We start from the raw sequence: 19,601 nt of genomic DNA, 5'->3' as shown, positions 1-19,601 counted from the left end.
TATCCGACACTTTACTTGTGGCATCTTGGAACGTAGTTGAAGAGAGCAAACTAAACTTTATCTCCATCATAAATGAGTATTGACTACTGTTTCTAGAATCTTTATTGTTCATCCAGAATGATGGAGATATCTGAAAAATGGTATGAATGAAATGAAAACAGAATGAGATTATAATGAGCAATACAATATACAGAAAGTCATATAGTCATATTTCTCTATTTGTCATAGTCTGCTATGTGTTTGTGGTGATATGCGGTACCGGTACATTTAATAAACTTTATGATTCGGAACTTGTAATCAGTTTCTATTCTAGGTAAATTATAGTTAATAAGAGTGTTCGCGGAGTTTCACATCACCAGCAATTTCCTCGGCATCATGCCGAGGCGTGTCTCGGCGAACAGACGCGGCAACCAGATGGTCGATGCCGAGTCAACTCCGCGAACACTTGATGTCGTCAAACTCCGCGGATCGCGGAGTTTGTTGGTTTTGCGTGAACTGTACTGTACCTTGTTGATAAAAAAAGAATGTTCTGTCAATAAAATGCAATTACTTTACCCCTTAGCAACCGAGAAAAGGGGACGCTATTATTTTGATAACTCCTTCATTTTATTTTACGATAGGGGCGCGTTTATTAGGGCGGGAGCGTTTATTAGGATAAAGACGGTTTGTCTTGATCGGTACTAGACATTGTATACATACAGCGAGTGCATAATGCGGAACAGCATTCAATGATAAAGAGTTCATATTCTACATTATTTCGCAGTGCAATCGATTTTTGGTATACACTTGAAACTGAAAACGACGCGGAATAACACCGATAACATTTACACGTTTTTTACAAGTTTTTCATTTCGATGAATGTGGTTCTAAATAACGACTTAAAGCGTTTTTCATTGGATTCAAAATAGCATCTGAAATGTTCGCTTTATCAATATGTAATTCACTTTTTGTGCTACTGGACGGTACAAGCGTACTTGTTTTCATTGTGACATTCCTACTGATCTACTGGTCAACACGGAGACATCCTGGCATACCTCCTGGCCCTGGTCGCTGGCCGATCATCGGTAACCTGGGGTCGCTCGCGGGACCGGACAAACTCAAAGTATTCCGAGATCTTCGCTGTAAATACGGCGACGTATTTGCACTGTATTTTGGTTCGGAACTTACCGTTGTACTGAACGGATACGAAGCTATAAAGGACGCGTTCTTAAAGCAAGGTCGCTATTTTTCATTTCGACCCGAGAATGACTTCACAGCACGTTCAATAACCACGGATCTGGTATTCGGTAATGGTCCTGAGTGGAAAGCAAAACGTGCGTACATTATGAACGCTTTCCGTGATATATGTTTTATCAGGAATGGCGCTGTCTTGGAGAAAATTGTACACGAGGAACTAGACTTGCTAATTGACGATATTACACACATCGAGAAACCGTTTTGTCCAAGAAAAACAATGTCACTTAGCTTTGCCAGTGTGATGTTTAACATCCTTCACGGTAAACGACCCGAACGCGGTGATAAACGATTTCAGTGGTATCTTGACGAACTTGACTTAGGGTTTCAGCGCTTTCTAAATACTCAATTGCGGCATTATTGTTTCCCATGGTTGGACAAACTTCCAGGTGACCTGCTTCTATTACAATATACAAGCGACAAATCTGCAAAAACGATCGAGTATTTTGATGAAGTTTTTAAGCAGAGGGAGATGAATGCCCTACAAGGATCACGAGACTGCTTGTTAGATTTCTTCTTATCCGAGGACTCCCCCTTGGCACGTGACGAGATTTGGAAATGTCATCACGACCTCATGGCGGCGGGAAGCGAAACGTCGGCTACCACACTCAACTGGATGATACTGTTTCTAGCTCTCTACCCTGAAGTTCAGGCCAAATTACACGCCGAGATTACGCGAACGATCGGTAAAACGTTACCTGCGATACGTGACCGTTCCGAAATTCCATACGTGGAAGCTGTGATACTGGAAACTTTGCGGATTGGAAGCAACGTGCCTTTGGCCGTGCCTCATTTTGTGAAGGAGGACGTGTCATTTAGAGGTTTCTTAATACCCAACGGCACAACTATCATCGCAAATGTAACCTCCGTGCACCACGATCCATCAGTGTTTCCAGATCCTTTCGCATTCAGGCCAGAGCGTTTCCTCGATGAATCCGGGCGTGTTTTGCAAGCATCGGAGCAAGTGATCCCGTTTTCTATGGGTCAAAGGTCGTGTATAGGGGAATCCATCGCACGCATCGAACTGTTCCTGTATGTGACAAGGATTGTACAAAACGTGGAGTTCAAATTACCTGCTGGTTGCAAAAGGCCAACACTTAATGGTGTTTTCGGAATAACGTACAGACCTGAGGACTATAATGTAGATATTGCGAAGAGGAATTAGAAGATCTAAACTTTGAGTGAAGCACAGTCAATTTAAAGGTGACGTTATTTGATACGAATCATATTGGAAGAAGTACGGCAACATTTGACATGTCAATGGAATGAAGATGGTGTTGGTCCGTATTCCGTATTTTGTTGAATTTTCAAATGAGCACAGTAAGATGTTTTATCCGAAACACGTTTAATAATTTCAATCTTAACCCGACGTTAACAAATGCAACTTCAAATAAACAGTGCTCTTGTATTTCTTGTCGATCATTTTCTCGAATAAAAGAGCGCTAAAAGTATGCTACATTTATTCAACGGCACGCCATCAGCATGGGAAGAGTTGGTGTTGCGATTTTTGTATACAAACTTTAAAGCGAGGAGAACATTTAGAATTTGCAATCTCTTGCACGACGGTTACATTGCATTCACCTCTGTGTTGGGCTCAGAACGGACTACTGATATGAAAGCGTCTCATTCATGTCATGATCATTCCAAGCGTTCATCATTGAGGTTACAGTATACTAAACAATCTCTTGCACGACGGTTACATTGCATTCACTGCTAAAAAGAAAACCATCTCATACCATGATATCTTATATCAGTCTTAATTAATTATTATAAAATTGATATGTTTTTTTATGTTAAGAAACCAACATACATAAATACGTCGAAGCAATGCCTAACGTCACTCAATAAAAATATGTACAATTGTTTACATTTGTGAAGTGCGTTGAATGATTCCATCTGTGTAAATGGGCAATAAAATAGTTCCAAAGAGTTGCATTAAAACTCACAAGTTTTTGCACGATTTATCGTAAATTTAAAAGTCATATTTCTTAATTTAATGCATGCGATCTTAAATATCCACTCAAATATACATTGAATGCGTTTGTTCGGTTTTACCTATTTGGTTGACAAAATGGCATGCTGAGCCTTACGCAGAGGTGTATGTGAGAGCAAGGAACGACAACTCTGCGTGGAGAATGTTAGAATTTGTTGCAAAACACGCTTAGCAGATCTTCTGACTGCAATGTAGACTGTTCTGAATTTCCTTATTGTTTTAATCAATACGTTTTATGCATAAAATGGAAGAACATATAAAGCACTGATACATATAGGGCTGTTACGCCCCTTACTCTGTGATTCATTAACTATGACAGTAATAAAACAGAATATTCCGATAATGGTTTTAACCTAAATTCCTAGTGAAACATTCCAATTCGTTCAATTGATATCCCCCACCAAATAAACTTTGTTTATGGATCGGTGCAAATCCCTTGATATACAGTATAATTATTAAGTGTAAAGTAATAATTAGGTGTAGGGTAATTATTTTTATGAATTGCAATCCATATCTACACACCCATGAAGTTTCATTTTAAAATTGTGTAGCGTATCTGAGATAGCTTTGATAAGTTACATCATACACAATCAACGAAGGTCAATAACTCTTAGTTAACAGTTATTGTTCTTGTACATGGCACATCTTCCCATTGATTTTTACACACCCAGGAAGTTTCATGTTCAAATGTGGTTTGTATCTGGCCCTGAAAAGTTCCATCATGCATTTTTTTATGGAAAAAAAACAACACAAAGGGAAATAACTCTTATTACAGAAAGTATAGGGTTATGGTTCTTGTACATGGCACTTCTCATCGATATCTACATCTGAAATTTTATGTTGATATTTTAAATAGTTTATGAGAAAGAGCCCTAAAAAGTTTTGTGACAGACGGACGGACTGACGTATAACGCCAATTCTATATCACTCAGCCTGTGTCGGGGGATAACAAGCAAGCTTATATATAATTGCTTAACAGGAAAAAACTATAGATTTAACATTACAATAATTTTCCTTAAAAATTTATGTAATGGTTTAAATGATTATGGAATGTGATAGATCAAATGAGAACATATGTAGAATATCTATCATTTTAAACAGGCATCTTTGATCGAAAATGAAACACAGCCAGTGAATGACATTAAAATGATCCTATTTTACTGGTGGTACTGCTATATAGAAACAGAGTTTACGGAACAGGTTATCTTCTTGTGTTGCGGGTCGTGTTCAGACATTAAGCCCTTATCAAACAAAATCACTTAATAATAACCTTGTTTATTTGACTAGCTCTCATGTAGAAAAATCGTGTAAAATTTGGCAAAGCCAATTTCAAAGCTTCTCTGTTCCTAAATAGCCTGGCATTTCTAAGACAATAATAGTAAAAAACAAAAGTAAATAAAAGTCTCATAAGAAAATAAGTTTAATTAATATCAATAAAGAAGCTAGTACTTTTGATAGAATTTATTTGAAAAGTCACTAACATGTGTTCCTGATATATTAAATATTATGTACTCAACAATAGTTTCAATAGAATAACAATTGTTCAGTTCAATTCATTCAGACTGGGTGAATACAATATGAAAAGTTAAACAAACTTGTAGACTACATGTACTCGCAGTTAATCCTCACAAAAGCCAATTGTCTCTAGGAGTGTTGACTATTTAATAACAATTAAAATTAAAACAATATTGAAATTCATGTTCATGTGTCTTAGTTATCTAGTAGTTTTTGTTTACCTGTAATGTTACTATTCGAATGAAAAACAACTCAACAAAAGGTCCACAGTGGTCCAGGGTTTTGGGCATAAGCAACGACCAGCTCATCCAGCTTAATGAACATGTTAATTTTAATTCTAAGTCTTAATTTCATACAAATCCTGTCTTGTTTTGGTCAGGATTGGATAACAAATAATGTTCAATACTGCACACATATGTATTTGCAATTTTATTGTTGTGTAAAAAAAGGGAGTCTTACTCATATGCATTTTGATTTTGCTCAAATTCAAAGATGTTATGGTCATATTTTTATATCACACAAGTTTGGATAAAATCTGATTTGAAAAAAATCTTATATGTTATATAAATCCATTAGAAATAATTTCCTCATAATAAAATATGGTCGTAATCAATTGTTGACACCAAACAAATGATGCAGAAGAGTTAAATTTAACCAACAGCTAACCAAGCAGAAAATGCTGAGGATATCAAACCTTGCCGAATTAAATGGTAAATGTTATCATTAAAGTTCAGTATTAACAATACAATGTTAAACAGCAACACTTGACAGTGATTAGAATGTAATCTCAGAACTTATGGAAGCAAAAGTAGACTTAACAATTTAATGTGATCAAGAAAACTGTAGAATGGCACTAGGATAAAAACAAGAGCTGTCACCATAGGATGACTTATGCCCCCTATAAACACTTGATAGAAGTTATGAGCTTTTTTTTTGAAACCTAAAATCAGATTTCGAAACCTAAACGCGGACCCTAAGTTCAAGGTCAAGGTCACAGGGGTCAAAATTTGTGTGCGTATGGAAAGGCCTTGTCAATATATACATGCATACCAAATATGAAGGTTATATCTCAAGGGACATAGAATTTATGAGTATTTTTCGAAACCTAAATGCAGATTTCGAAACCTAAACGCGGACCCTAAGTTCAAGGTATTTATGAAGTGAACACACCAACAATAAACAACGGTTGTGATAAACACCTATAAACATGGCATATACTGTTAGATGCGATTAATGTCACTCTAAACCAAGTAATTCTGATATATTTCACATTGCAATAAGCAGCGTAAAACTGTCTTGTATGCACTAGTTGAAACATAGTTTTCAAACGTTATTTGAAGAAAAGAAACACATACCGGTGTATTTACATCTATTAAAGTCAATTGTGAACACCACAAAGTCACCAGATCCTGCAACCTGTAAACTGAGTTCATGTAGGTTTTTTAGATGGGCGCTTTAGCGCCCGTCTAAAGTGCTTAGTGTGAAATTCAGGTCGATACGACTAGGTATGATTAACCCAATACCCGCTTGCGTATCCGCGCAAGAAAGAGTTGTATAATTTATGCAAGAGGTTTGAGTTCTCCAATTATGTGTATTCACAAATGGCAACATTATATTAATATCGTGTTACATTCAATATTTTCGAACGGTGTTTTATAGAAAAGAATCAATAAACAATGATCGTATTGTACGTGTCGCGGAGGAGATTGTTTATGAGTGATTAAAATAGTCCACTTTCTGCTGCGTGTGCGTGACGTAGTATTTCGCTCAGCTCATTCATAAATCTGAGGCTGGCGATAAACAAAGGGGAGTCCGTGTGAGAATAACGCAGTAGTATAAGGTTACGCTTGTTTATATTCACAGGTCTCAATTAATAATACGTTGACCACGAGTTCAACAATTATTACAGGGATACGATAGACAACATAAAAAAATGTTTCATTATCGCTGAAACTGTTAAAAAAACATTTAAATATAACAATAATATTCTCTAAAAATGTAGTCTTGCTGTTTTGAAATAAGGTTTGGAATTTTGTTTTCTAAATAACTTAATTCAAAACAAAAGTTTAATTATAGTGTTTTTTACTTGTTAGTCGCATATTTACCGCATTATAATGTGTGTTATAATAGGCAAACCATACATTAGTAAAATTCAATCTGCCTTCGCACATAGAAGGAATGGGTCAATTAGGTGCTGCGTTTCCTTTGCTTACTTCAGTTAGAGGTCAATTATTTAAGTAATAGCAATCACAAGGCTCCGACTTCAAAGGAATCGCGGAGCTTTCTTACATAATAAAAGTCGTAGTCGCATGGTATTTGCGTTTTGCGTCCTATTTGGTCATGTGGTTCTTTTTCCCGGTTGTTTTGGCATTCATAATATATGAGGCTATTAATAGATGCGTCTGTCGATAAACAAAGGAAAGTTTACGGGTTATAACAACGCAATAGGTTACGCTCTCGCATACAACTCAATGACGTAGTACAGGTCGTAAAATGAGAGATTCGGGAAAAAGTTGACGCTTATTTATATCAATGACCCATATTATCTGTAGGTCTTTGTTTATATTCTCAATTTATAAAACGTTGAACATAAGCTCAACAATAACTTCAGCGATACGATAGACAAAAAAAAGTTTCATAATTGCTAAACCCGAATATAACAAACAATTTATAATAATAATACGAATGCAATAGCAGAAGGTTAGTAGAAGGTTAAGCTTGTTTATATTCACAGTTCTCAATACATAGACAGTTGGATATGAGTTCATGAATTACTACAGGCATACTATAGGCAACCTCGAAAATGCTTTTTAATCGCTAAAACCGAAAACAACCTAATATATTATATTAAATATATTTATAACAATAAATGTCTTTTAAAAATGTAGTCGGCGTATACGCTGACTTTGAAATAAAGTTAGCAATTTACTTTTCTAAATACATGTAATTAAATACAATTAAACAAAAGTTTAACTATTGTGTTGTGTTTTTCACTTGTAAGCTGCATATTCACCGCATGAAATGTGTGTTAGCATTGTCAAACCACACATTAGTGTGAGTAAAATAAAAAATATACTACGGGAGAGCACTTCATATGTGTCCTCATATGCCTTGTTATGAGTATCTTTCTTCACTATCGAAATATATCGTATGTTTATATTTGATTTAAACGCAGTTTTCTTTCGACACATTTAAATCACACGTCAATAGCGCCGTCATGCGAAAATGGGTCTTATGCGTTTCGGCAAGCGTTTGTTAAACCCAACATGATCTTTTGCGCAGACAGGCCATAGGCGATGCTGTTCGCTTTAAAATCACTCAATATGTTATGTTTCTCCTTACCAGAAGGAGTGATAGCTGACTGGGCTATTTATATGATGGGCGCATATGGAATAAGACCCATTTTCACATGACGAGGGTCATTACAAATCTCATTGCGAATTGAAAATGCCACATTTAAGAACAATGCTTTTTGATACAAAATTGAATTGAAAATAGCAAACTTGTTAATAATGGCAGCCTATCCACATATTAAGGAATGATTTCCAGACGTGCTGACCAAGTACGGCAAACATTGTGGTATGATAATTAAACGATTTTCTCTTATCGTGACACTATACTATTTCGCTAATGATTGTTTTCTCATCTTGGAGGCGAAAGTGAAATTCTGCGAGATGGATTGTAACGCGTAATTGTAACAGTGCCACAATTTGTGTCGTTTGAGCATACAGAGAGTAGTCCGGAATTCCTTACACTGAACAGTGCTACATCCTTTGAATTGAGCACATACGCAGTGATGTAGCAAAAATTCAGAGGTTGTATCTCGAATCAGCTTATTAAATATTCGAAAATATTCATGCGTGTCTGTTGGCGTTATGTAAAAGTCACTAAGATGAAAACTGAAACAGCTACGCCTAAAAGCGCATGAGTGCTCTATACCTATGTTTATGTTTATGTTAGCGTTGTTGACACCGTGTGAACTGCTCGGGTAATAAGTAAAGCATAAACAGCAATGTTTATATACTTTTATTCCTCCATATACAAGATACGAAGATTGTTGTATATTTTGAATTTGTATATGGTGTCAAAAATCAAAAGTTTTGTACACGGAACTTTCATTATGAATTTATATTCTTGGTGAGATAGTCATTTGATATAAGAAAAAAATATTCCTTTAATATGGTGACTGCAAATTTTCTTTATATTAAGTTATCATTACCATTTTCATCATACTTTCTATGCTTTCAAAACTTCCAAAAAGCATGTTGTTTTTATTTTGTCTTAGTTATTTCTATGAAATAATAAGGATGATAAAAAGTGCACACAAAACTCGACCCGTGCGCTATGACACACACTTTATAAAGTTGAAAGGCGTGTGTTCATTTCAAACTTGCGATTGAATTTCAAAAATGAATTGCGTGTTAAATTATGCAATAGCGAACATCTTCAGTGCCTTCAGCGCTTTGATTTCTCTCACCGAATGACAGTCGACATTTGTGCACCCTTACGCTTTTCCTTGAGCATGAGTGATACCTTATAATTAACCTAACACAATATAAGCGGCTACACAATTAAGGCCAGCATTTTTTTATTATTTGTTTTACGGGAGCGCCCGACCCTATTTTTCGACAAATACAAATTTAAAATAAAAGTCACTTTGGTTTTTTTTTTATTTACATTTCACCCGCCGACCTGGTATTTTATCCAAAACTAGAAAATAAAAATGCGCAGATTGCCGAAAGTGCTGTTCAAAATTTGTTTATAATACGGGTTGTTTCGTTGTGCCAAGTCGACTTGTAAAGCGTCAGCGATTTTCATTGTCTATTGCAGCCAATACCACACGCTATTAGCCAATCGGTGAGTATTTAACAAATGATTTTCAGGGGGTTTACGGGGAGGTATAAAACCCGGAAATATCCGGAAAACCCGGAAATCTTTTAGGTAAAACCCGGAACCGATATAAATGGTTATAAATGCATTATTATTCGTTCGATATTAATTATAATGGTACCGTTGTAAAGAAGATCCTCTACAGTTTCTAACCATGTCAAAATATTTTATGGCAGGGTCGTAGTCGGCCTGTAAATCGCGGACAAAGTCGGCCTGTTTAAACGGTTTTTTTTACACACGCAAATGCCGTAAAGAAAACCCGGAACCGATATAAATGGTTATAAATGCATTATTATTCGTCCGATATTAATTATAATGGTACCGTTGTAAAGAAGATCCTCTACAGTTTCTAACCATGTCAAAATATTTTATGGCAGGGTCGTAGTCGGCCTGTAAATCGCGGACAAAGTCGGCCTGTTTTAAGGTTTTTTTTTACACACGCAAATGCCGTAAAGAAAACCCGGAACCGATATACTAGTAAATGGTTATACGTGCATTATTATTCGTCCGATATTAATTATAATGGTACCGTTGTAAAGAAGATCCTCTACAGTTTCTAACCATGTCAAAATATTTTATGGCAGGGTCGTAGTCGGCCTGTAAATCGCGGACAAAGTTGGCCTGTTTTAACGTTTTATAACTTGCTACCAGTTGTTTATAAAACATATATATTATATTCGATATTTTACATGACTGTCTTAGTCTTCTAAGCCGAAATGATCCGTAAACTAAAAGTTTCTTTGTGTCGTATTACTTAAACTAAATTTTGATTCACATCGTACATCGAATCATTTCTGTCGGTTCTGTCGGTTGATATTCAATTTTGTTTTCTTCTGGGATTTGTTTTAGTATGGTGCTGCTGCATTTTCAAATATAAGTGTATATTCAGTTATTATCCTTTATAAAAGTGCGGCTCGTGTGAATTTGTGAATAACAGAAGCATTTGTCTGCTTAATTAAGATCCGTGTTAGTGTTCGTGCGTCGTATGAATAGATATCGTTGCAGGATATTACAATGATCCGTAAATTTAAGTTTTAATCTGTACAGCATTTACGATTTCAGAATGAAGTATCTGGCTTATTTGGTATTTTTCCACACATGTTTTTCTTAACTTCTATTCGGCGTAAGCTGTATTAAGCCAGCTTTTCACCTTAGCCTGACCTTTGTTAGCGTCCAATAGAATTCAAATAAAACTTCCCGCGGCCAAGTACAGATGAATACACTTCATTGACTGCATTGGCTGATTTGAGAACACGACCAGAACATTGGAAACATGTCCGCGTCTTTGTAACACTGTTTTACTGCGTGTTCAGCATGAAACAATTTTATATCTAATGAAAAGGCTTAATAGATAGAACAGTTTTACACTCAATCGCGACATCAATACAGTTTGTGCGTCCACCTTTTATTTTCAGAAGATTTTCAGCGCGAGAACGTTTGCACTTAAAGGCTATTTTCTCATATTTAGTACTAACTTCCATATTCCTGTCAACATGTTAACGTGTTAAAGTATAGAGAGCAGTGGAAGCGAAGACTCACTTTAATGCATTGCATTTCAACTCGCGAGGTATATCGGGTCATTTTGCGGCCACTGTGTGTGAATGTCAGAGTTTACCAGGTCATCGCTGCGTCTCTACCCTATGTGCTGATCGGAGTTCGCGGCCAGGAAAATAATCGTTACATAATAAAGACGCTATAGCGTGAACTAGGTGAACTGGAATTTTCTTTAGACCAGACAGATGTTGAATGAAGATATCCAGCGATATCATATGGTATGTCAATAATAGATTCTTAATGTGTTTTAGAACAATACCATGATAAATATTATTTTTAATTAATTTAACAAGAATTATGCCATCATATTGACTAATGAATTAAGCATGAGCGCAATGATTTTCGATACTGTTAAAAATCGAATCAAATAGCAACGCCAGACAAACCACTAAAACAGGTTTGTTCGAAGAACGCGCGTATAAATATTTAAAATATATACGGATACTTCGCGTGTGGCCGGTTGACTCATATGTTTTAATTTCACTTCCATTCTACTTTTGGTTTTCTATTGTGTATCTATACGTTTATGACCAGCAATATGTAATAATGTAAAATAAGCCGCGAAAACTCCGCGTATCATCCCTTACTGCGTTTGCTGCAGCTAAGAACTGCACAGAAAAAGACATTCGCTTTCTTTGATCTCATTCATTGAAGTCTTTACCTTTCATTGACTGCAACCACAATCAACGCCGTATATCTTTTTTAAAAGATATTTCTTGTTTAATTTAAATCCGTTTATAGGAACGCAGTTTTTCATATATATATAGCGAGGAATTGAGTGCTTTTCGGTCTTCACATGAAGTGCTTTTCGGTCGGTATATTGCCGATACTTATCCAATTTTGGGCATTAATACCTCATAATAAACAAAAGGTAGTATAAATATGCATGAAATATAACCATTTATAACTTATTTAATCCGTTTACACACAATAGAAACGCAATTTTTCATTTATATAGCGAGAAATTGAGTGCTTGATATTTTTTGCGTTTAAACATACCTTTTAATGACCATTGATAGATGAATAATGTTATACTATTATTTGTAATTTCAAAACATGTTACTTGGTGATGTTATTCACGTTCAATAAATACATCAGTTATTCTTATTAACCTGATGCCTGTTGTCTGCTACTGTTACAATACGACGCTAAAAAATGTGGATTGCATAAAGTTAAAGGTCCAATTCCGTTTGTACTACAAATAATGCATTATAAATATGTCAAGCATGTTCACTTTAACAAATACGATACTTCTTTATGTAATGTAGAATTTTGCAAAGGTAAAGCGCTTTATATATGACAATGTTTTTTTTCTTGTTGATTAAAAACAAAAACAAAATATACCAATGTATTACATATAATATGTTTACATACTTTATTTAACCAAAATATAATGAATCACGTGATGTTTTATAATTTTGTTAAGCGTGCGTTACATTGAACACTGATTTAAGCGAGTTATGCGATTAAAAAAAACTGACACCACTCAGCTTGATTTATAATTCATGTTCCAACGCGCCAATGTATTTAATTAAATGGTTTCATGAAATTGTGTTTAAAAGCATAACGATTGAAATTATGTAAGAAACACAGTTTTGCACATAAAATGATCGCTAACAGACCCGAATTAATACACTTCATAAATTTCAATCAGATAAAAAAACAATTCCAATAATAAAACAGGGGAAGTCTACACTGTGTATTAGCCACCCGCTGTGGTTATCCCTATTTATCAGCTCTATCTCAGGCACCTGGCTACTGTTATGAACAAATTGGATTTACTGAAAATAACTGATTTATTGCCAAATTGTTATGTACATTTAAAATAAACAACGAGAGTGGACCCACATCATTGTTGCACATTAGTATAAACTTCACTGTAATCTGGGCGCCCCGTAATCTGTTCTTTAAATAGATATAGCCTTAATAAAGACGGCGCTAATAAAGTGTGAAGTTGGATATTAAGAAATAAGATCCATTTTCGCATGACCCTGGCAGTATAGCATGTAGTATTATATCAATAAGACACATTTGAAACTTTCATTTCTTCGAAAAAATAAGCACGTAGTCACAGGTAAAGAAGCTTCATTAAGCGCACTGAAAAAGATTAATTGGACACATTTGCATCTTTCATTTATTAAAAAGCATGTGAATCTGTACAATACTTTTATTACTGAAACATTATTCTTAAAGTCGACAGACAACATAAGAGGGAACCACAATTAAATAAGATCCATTTTCGCAGGATAGTGGTTTTTTAGAAAGTATTCACATATTAATTATAGCTTGCATTAGTTGCAATAATAAGTGCGCGTGCCATTGAACGTTGAGTTAAGCGAAAGGTGCGAATTAAAATCTAAAACTATTTTTTCATCTGTGCTAACATCATTAACTCAATGGTGTCAAATCGCCCATTGTCGATTAAAGGGACATTTTCATTTTTTAAAAGTAGTTAAAAAAACAACTTGTAGTGAGTGATATTTTGATGCAACCAATTGAAACTTTTGACTTTAAATGATGAAAAATCGGATATGGGTACATTGTGTGTGCTATGTATAAAACATGACAGTCACTACAAAATCGTATATATAATATACTCTGTAAGAGACGTTACATATTATGACATTTCAAATTTAAACCACAAAATTGACAACTATCCAAAGGATAAATTTCATACTTGATTTACAAATAGACAGATAATTCAATAAGTATACTGTACAAATCGTCATTGATTGCATTGGACTCAGAATAAACAACGAAAAAAAGTCTTAAGGTATATTTACAATGATATGCACAACCATTTTTGTACTTCCATCACTTTTTCAAAATTTAATTTAAACCACACCATTATTGATAACGTTTGTTTCGAACGTTAACCATTCTGACCAAATTTTTACAAAACCGCGATCACGTAGAAGCGAGTTATTTTATTCCTATGGAAGTTTTCTAGTATGCATGACAAACACAGGATCCAAAATGCGTTTTGGTCTCGTTCGATGTTTTAACAAATATTTTACTGTTAAATAAAATGCCACGTCCGACTTGTCATTAAAATCCAGAGAGTCAAACGAAATGCACATCCACATTATGCTCTCTTTCAATTTATCTAAATGTTTTTTTAAACCACATACACATGTATGATCTTTTTTATTCTTATCGAAGTTTACAATAATGCATGACAAACAAACAATCCTAAATACGTTTTGCATTTGATGATGCTTTGAATAAATAATTTACTGTTAAAAACAAACCACGTTCATATGTCGTCGCTAATTCTATCGAAAATGCGTTTAAACTATGTGTCATATTCTGAGAAAACTGGGCATAATGCATATGCGTACAGTGTCGTCCCAGATAAGCCTGTGCAGTTCGCACAGGCTTATGAGGGACGACAATTTCCGCCTTAATTGAATTTTTGCTAAGAAGAGACTTCATTTAAACGAAAAATGTCATAACAGCGAAAAGTGTCGACCCTGTTTAGCCTGTGTGGACTGTATGTTAAATATTTTGAGGTTTAACTAGTTTTTTTCGTCACTGAAATGACCTCACACGATATACGTCACAAATCTCCTAAATTAAAATTAAAGCGCAGAAGGCAATGCAAAATTAATAAAACATTATCTTATGAAAAGGAATGAAGATGTTTCGATTAAAGATTTATAAATTTAAAGAAAAAGATTTTATGTTAGTAAATTGTGTTTTGCAATGAGCGGGGATGTCCGAATAACTGTAAACTTTTGCTGAGCAAGTCATTCATGCTATTATACAGAATTGCAGTTTACCTACATATTTTTCAAAAGGTCAGATAGCTTAATTGGTAGAGCAACCCAGGCCGGTATCATTAGATGGCTCATGGGTGGGTTCGGGTTCGAATCCCGATCTGAACTTCGTAGGTAAACTTGTGGTTGCAAGGCTGGAAACTGATATTGTGACAATTTGTTTTGGGCGGGGTTTTGGGCTAACCGTTCAGTTCATCAGTTCGTCAGGTCACATGAAACCGTTTAATATGGCCTGTTTGTTGTTTAATTGCTGATTAACATATTTGACACAAATCGTGCAGTCCCGCTTTAACTCCTTATTTATGTTGGCTATATTGCACTTACCGGTACGCTGCCATCATGGATTCCGAAATTTGCGCAACTTAACACTTATTATAAGGGCTTGGGTTATAGTGCGTACCAGTAAAGTGCAATTGCCCCGGACTGTTTAGTTGCTCTTATCCGCAGTTGGTATTCGAACCATATATACTTCAGATGTGTGCCGATATAAGGTGATTTTATCTATTTTACAAACAGCAGCTTTTGTGGGCTTTAAAAAAATGAAGTTATTTAGTTACAAGGACTGTTCTGTTGCTCTTATCTGCAGTTGGTTTTCGATCCATATATGTTTCTTCCAGATTTGTGCAAAATAAGGGTTTATCTGAACTACACAGTCGGCAAATTATCACCATTTTACAAACGGAAGCTTTTGTGGGCTTTTCAAACATTGCCTCGTGTGACCTTTTGAACTGACAATATACCGTTCTAAATCATAAAACAATTTCAATGAAATGTACATGTAATTCTTTGGAAAAGTTTTTCTAAGCAAGTTAATCATGCTTTTCAACAGAATTGCAGTTTACCCATATATTTTTCAAAAGGTCAGAATAGCTTAATTGGTAGAGCAACCCAGGCCGGAATCATATCTTATTTAGATGGCTAATGGGTGGTTTCGGGTTCGAATCCCGATCTGAACTTCGTAGGTAAATTGTGGTTGCAAGGCTGGCAACGGATAGTATGACAGTAAATCTGTTTTGGGCGGGATTTTGGGCTAACAGTTCAGTTCATTAGGTCAAATGACACCCTTTAATATGGCCCGTTTGTTGTTGAATTGGTGATTAAAGTAATAATTGAAAGTTCATTTCCTTATTTTTTATAACAGTCTTTACGAACTCCAGGTTCTTCTGCTAGGAAGTGCCTTTAATGATTTAATTCAAATATTATCTGTATATAAGTTGTGTGTTAGTTTCTTCACGTTGCGTATATTGTATATTGTCATCAAGAGTCCGTGGTTTCTTCTATTACAGATTAATTGAGCTCGCTTTGATGCATCGCCTTATTTCATATTATGCTTTCTCACAATTTTTTTACATATTTTGAAACAGTGGAAGAAAACCATTACAACGGTACCAAAAATGTATGGTCGGTTAGAAAAAGGATGCTTTTATAGCCCCTTTTAGCTTTTCCGTGTTTTCCTTAAGACATTGTTTAGTGTACAAAACCAATACGGTATTTTTCGGTCAACTTTGACCGCGATATACAGGTTGGCACTGACCCTGCCATAAAATATTTTAACATGGTTAGAAACTGTGGAGGTTCTTCTTTGCAACGGTACCATTATAAATAATAACGAATTAATAATAATGTTTTTATAACCCCTTTTTCCTTTTCAGGGTTTTCTTTAAGGCATTTGCGTGTGTAAAAAAAACCGTTAAAACAGGCCGACTTTGTCCGCGATTTACAGGCCGACTCTGACCCTGCCATAAACTATTTTATATATTATTAGAAACTGTGGAGGATCTTCTTTACAACGGTACCATTATAATTAATATCGGACGAATAATAATGCATGTATAACCATTTATATCGGTTCCGGGTTTTCTTTACGGCATTTGCGTGTGTAAAAAAAAACGTTAAAACAGGCCGACTTTGTCCGCGATTTACAGGCCGACTACGACCCTGCCATAAAATATTTTGACATGGTTAGAAACTGTAGAGGATCTTCTTTACAACGGTACCATTATAATTAATATCGGACGAATAATAATGCATTTATAACCATTTATATCGGTTCCGGGTTTTCTTTACGGAATTTGCGTGTGTAAAAAAAAACGTTAAAACAGGCCAACTTTGTCCGCGATTTACAGGCCGACTACGACCCTGCCATAAAATATTTTGACATGGTTATAAACTGTAGAGGATCTTCTTTACAACGGTACCATTATAATTAATATCGGACGAATAATAATGCATGTATAACCATTTATATCGGTTCCGGGTTTTCTTTACGGCATTTGCGTGTGTAAAAAAACCCTTAAAACAGGCCGACTTTGTCCGCGATTTACAGGCCGACTACGACCCTGCCATAAAATATTTTGACATGGTTAGAAACTGTAGAGGATCTTCTTTACAACGGTAACATTATAATTAATATCGGACGAATAATAGTGCATTTATAACCATTTATATCGGTTCCGGGTTTTCTTTACGGCATTTGCGTGTGTAAAAAAAAACGTTAAAACAGGCCTACTTTGTCCGCGATTTACAGGCCGACTATGACCCTGCCATAAAATATTTTGACATGGTTAGAAACTGTAGAGGATCTTCTTTACAACGGTACCATTATAATTAATATCGAACGAATAATAATGCATTTATAACCATTTATATCGGTTCCGGGTTTTACCTAAAAGATTTCCGGGTTTTCCGGATATTTCCGGGTTTTATACCTCCCCTGATTTTCATATTGCAATTCCGAAATGACGGACATTAACAACAACGAGACAAATGTAGCATATTTTAAAATCAAATTAATAAAAAACGGAGCAGAAACAATTTCAATTAGAAAAGTTATTCTTCAGAACACCATTGTTGACATCATGCCCATATTATGTGATACGTAATTAAAAATAATTAGAGTTTTTGCAGATGATGCAGAGGTGTCATCATCGATATCTTTCGGTGTGTTTAAAAGTTTTGGGTAGATTTAATAAATATGCGTATTTATTAAATGTAGATCGTGTATTATTTGTTTACATAAAAATCAACATCCCGAAAATGTCCAAGAAGTACTACTTTACGTTTCTTTATAATGAACATGAGGACTGAACCACAGGTACTTGCATCAATACTCCCATTATCCACCATCTCATATATGTTCTTTACTTAGAAACAAGAAATATCTTTAAAAAAAGATATACGGCGTTGATTGTGGTCGATGTTTATGAACGATCAAAAGTTATCTCAATGAGATAAAAAGTAGCGGATGCCTTTTTTCTGCGCAGTTCTTAGCTACATCACAAGCAAATCAATGACGGGGTGTTGCGCCAGATTTCGTGGCTTATTTTGCTTTATGTGATATTATTACTCAGATATCTATATTTACAGAATAGAAAAACACAAGAAACTTATTTAATTGCATAATTATAGCATAGTGAATTATTGTGCTCATGCTTAATAAACTGGTCTAAATGGATAAATATTTCTAATTAATTTTATCAAAATTGGTCTTTAACATGCAAATGTTGAAAACATATTAAAAATCGATGATTGACATACCACAATAATATCGCCGAATATCTTAATTTAGTATCTTTCTGATCAAAACAGACTTCAAGTGCACAAAGTTTACGAGACGGCGTTTATATAAAGATTTCTGCAACTGACCGCAAACTGACCTTGATATCTTGCGGATTGGAATGCGATGCATTAAAGTTAGGTAACAATTCTGCTGCTGAAACGACGGCTTGTTTACGCCATCTGTACACGACCAAGGCAACAGCTGTGCCTCAAATATTGATATATCGACAAAGCGACTAAACGAACTATTTACTCCATCAGACAAAAATAGCATAGATTCCAATTTTTTCCTTCAATGAAAAGATCGCAACCCCTTCTGCGAACTCCGGTGATGAACTGTATATAAACTCTGACTTTCACACACTGGCCGCGAATTGACCCGAAACCTCGCGGGTTGAAATGCAATGCAAGTAAGTACTAAATATGAGAATATAGCCTTTTGTATAAACGTTTTTGCGCTGGTAATTCTCTGAAAATAAAAAGTGAACGCACACACTGTATTTATGTCGAAAATTGATTGTAAAACTGTTCTATCTATTGAGCCTTTTCATTAGAGATAAAATTGTTTCATGCAGTAAAACAGTGTTACAAAGACGCGGATATGTTTCCAATGTTCTGGTGTTATACTCAAATCAGCCAATGGAATAAATGAAGTGTATTCATTCGTACCTAGCCGCGGGAATTTTTTTTTGAATATTATTGGACACTTACAAAGGTCAAGTCAGGGTGAAAAGCTGGCTTAATACAGCTTATGCCGAAAAAAGTATGCAACACAGCTTCTGAAGAAAATAACATTGGGTCCGGATGTTCGTATGTCCGTCAAAGTCACAAGAAAGTTTTAATCATTTTTCTTGACAAAGAAAGTAGCAAAATAACATGCTTATTATTCTTCATTAACATAAAACAAACCATTTTATCCATATATTAAACTGTATAACTATGTTTATATCAACATTTTAACCATTTTCCCGGTACCATTTGACCAAGTTACGTCCTTTTGTTTGGATCAGTTCATTTTATTGAATTTCTACAGACGAAACCAAAGTTTTGACTTTCAAAATGTCATGAAAATGTAAATG

The 19,601-nt window shown here is 35.1% G+C and overlaps 1 protein-coding gene across 1 annotated transcript; it reads left to right on the top strand.

Moving 5' to 3' along the window:
* Positions 1–710: 710 nt before the first annotated feature.
* Positions 711–3,098, top strand: LOC127858380 (cytochrome P450 2U1-like). The gene has a single exon (XM_052395471.1). The coding sequence runs from the start codon at positions 917–919 to the stop codon at positions 2,396–2,398; it is 1,482 nt and encodes a 493-aa protein (XP_052251431.1). The 5' UTR covers positions 711–916; the 3' UTR covers positions 2,399–3,098.
* Positions 3,099–19,601: the final 16,503 nt, after the last annotated feature.

The sequence above is a fragment of the Dreissena polymorpha genome, chromosome 14 (assembly GCF_020536995.1).
Source record: "Dreissena polymorpha isolate Duluth1 chromosome 14, UMN_Dpol_1.0, whole genome shotgun sequence".
Classification (NCBI taxonomy): domain Eukaryota; kingdom Metazoa; phylum Mollusca; class Bivalvia; order Myida; family Dreissenidae; genus Dreissena; species Dreissena polymorpha.
This window is presented reverse-complemented; position numbering and strand designations above follow the sequence as displayed.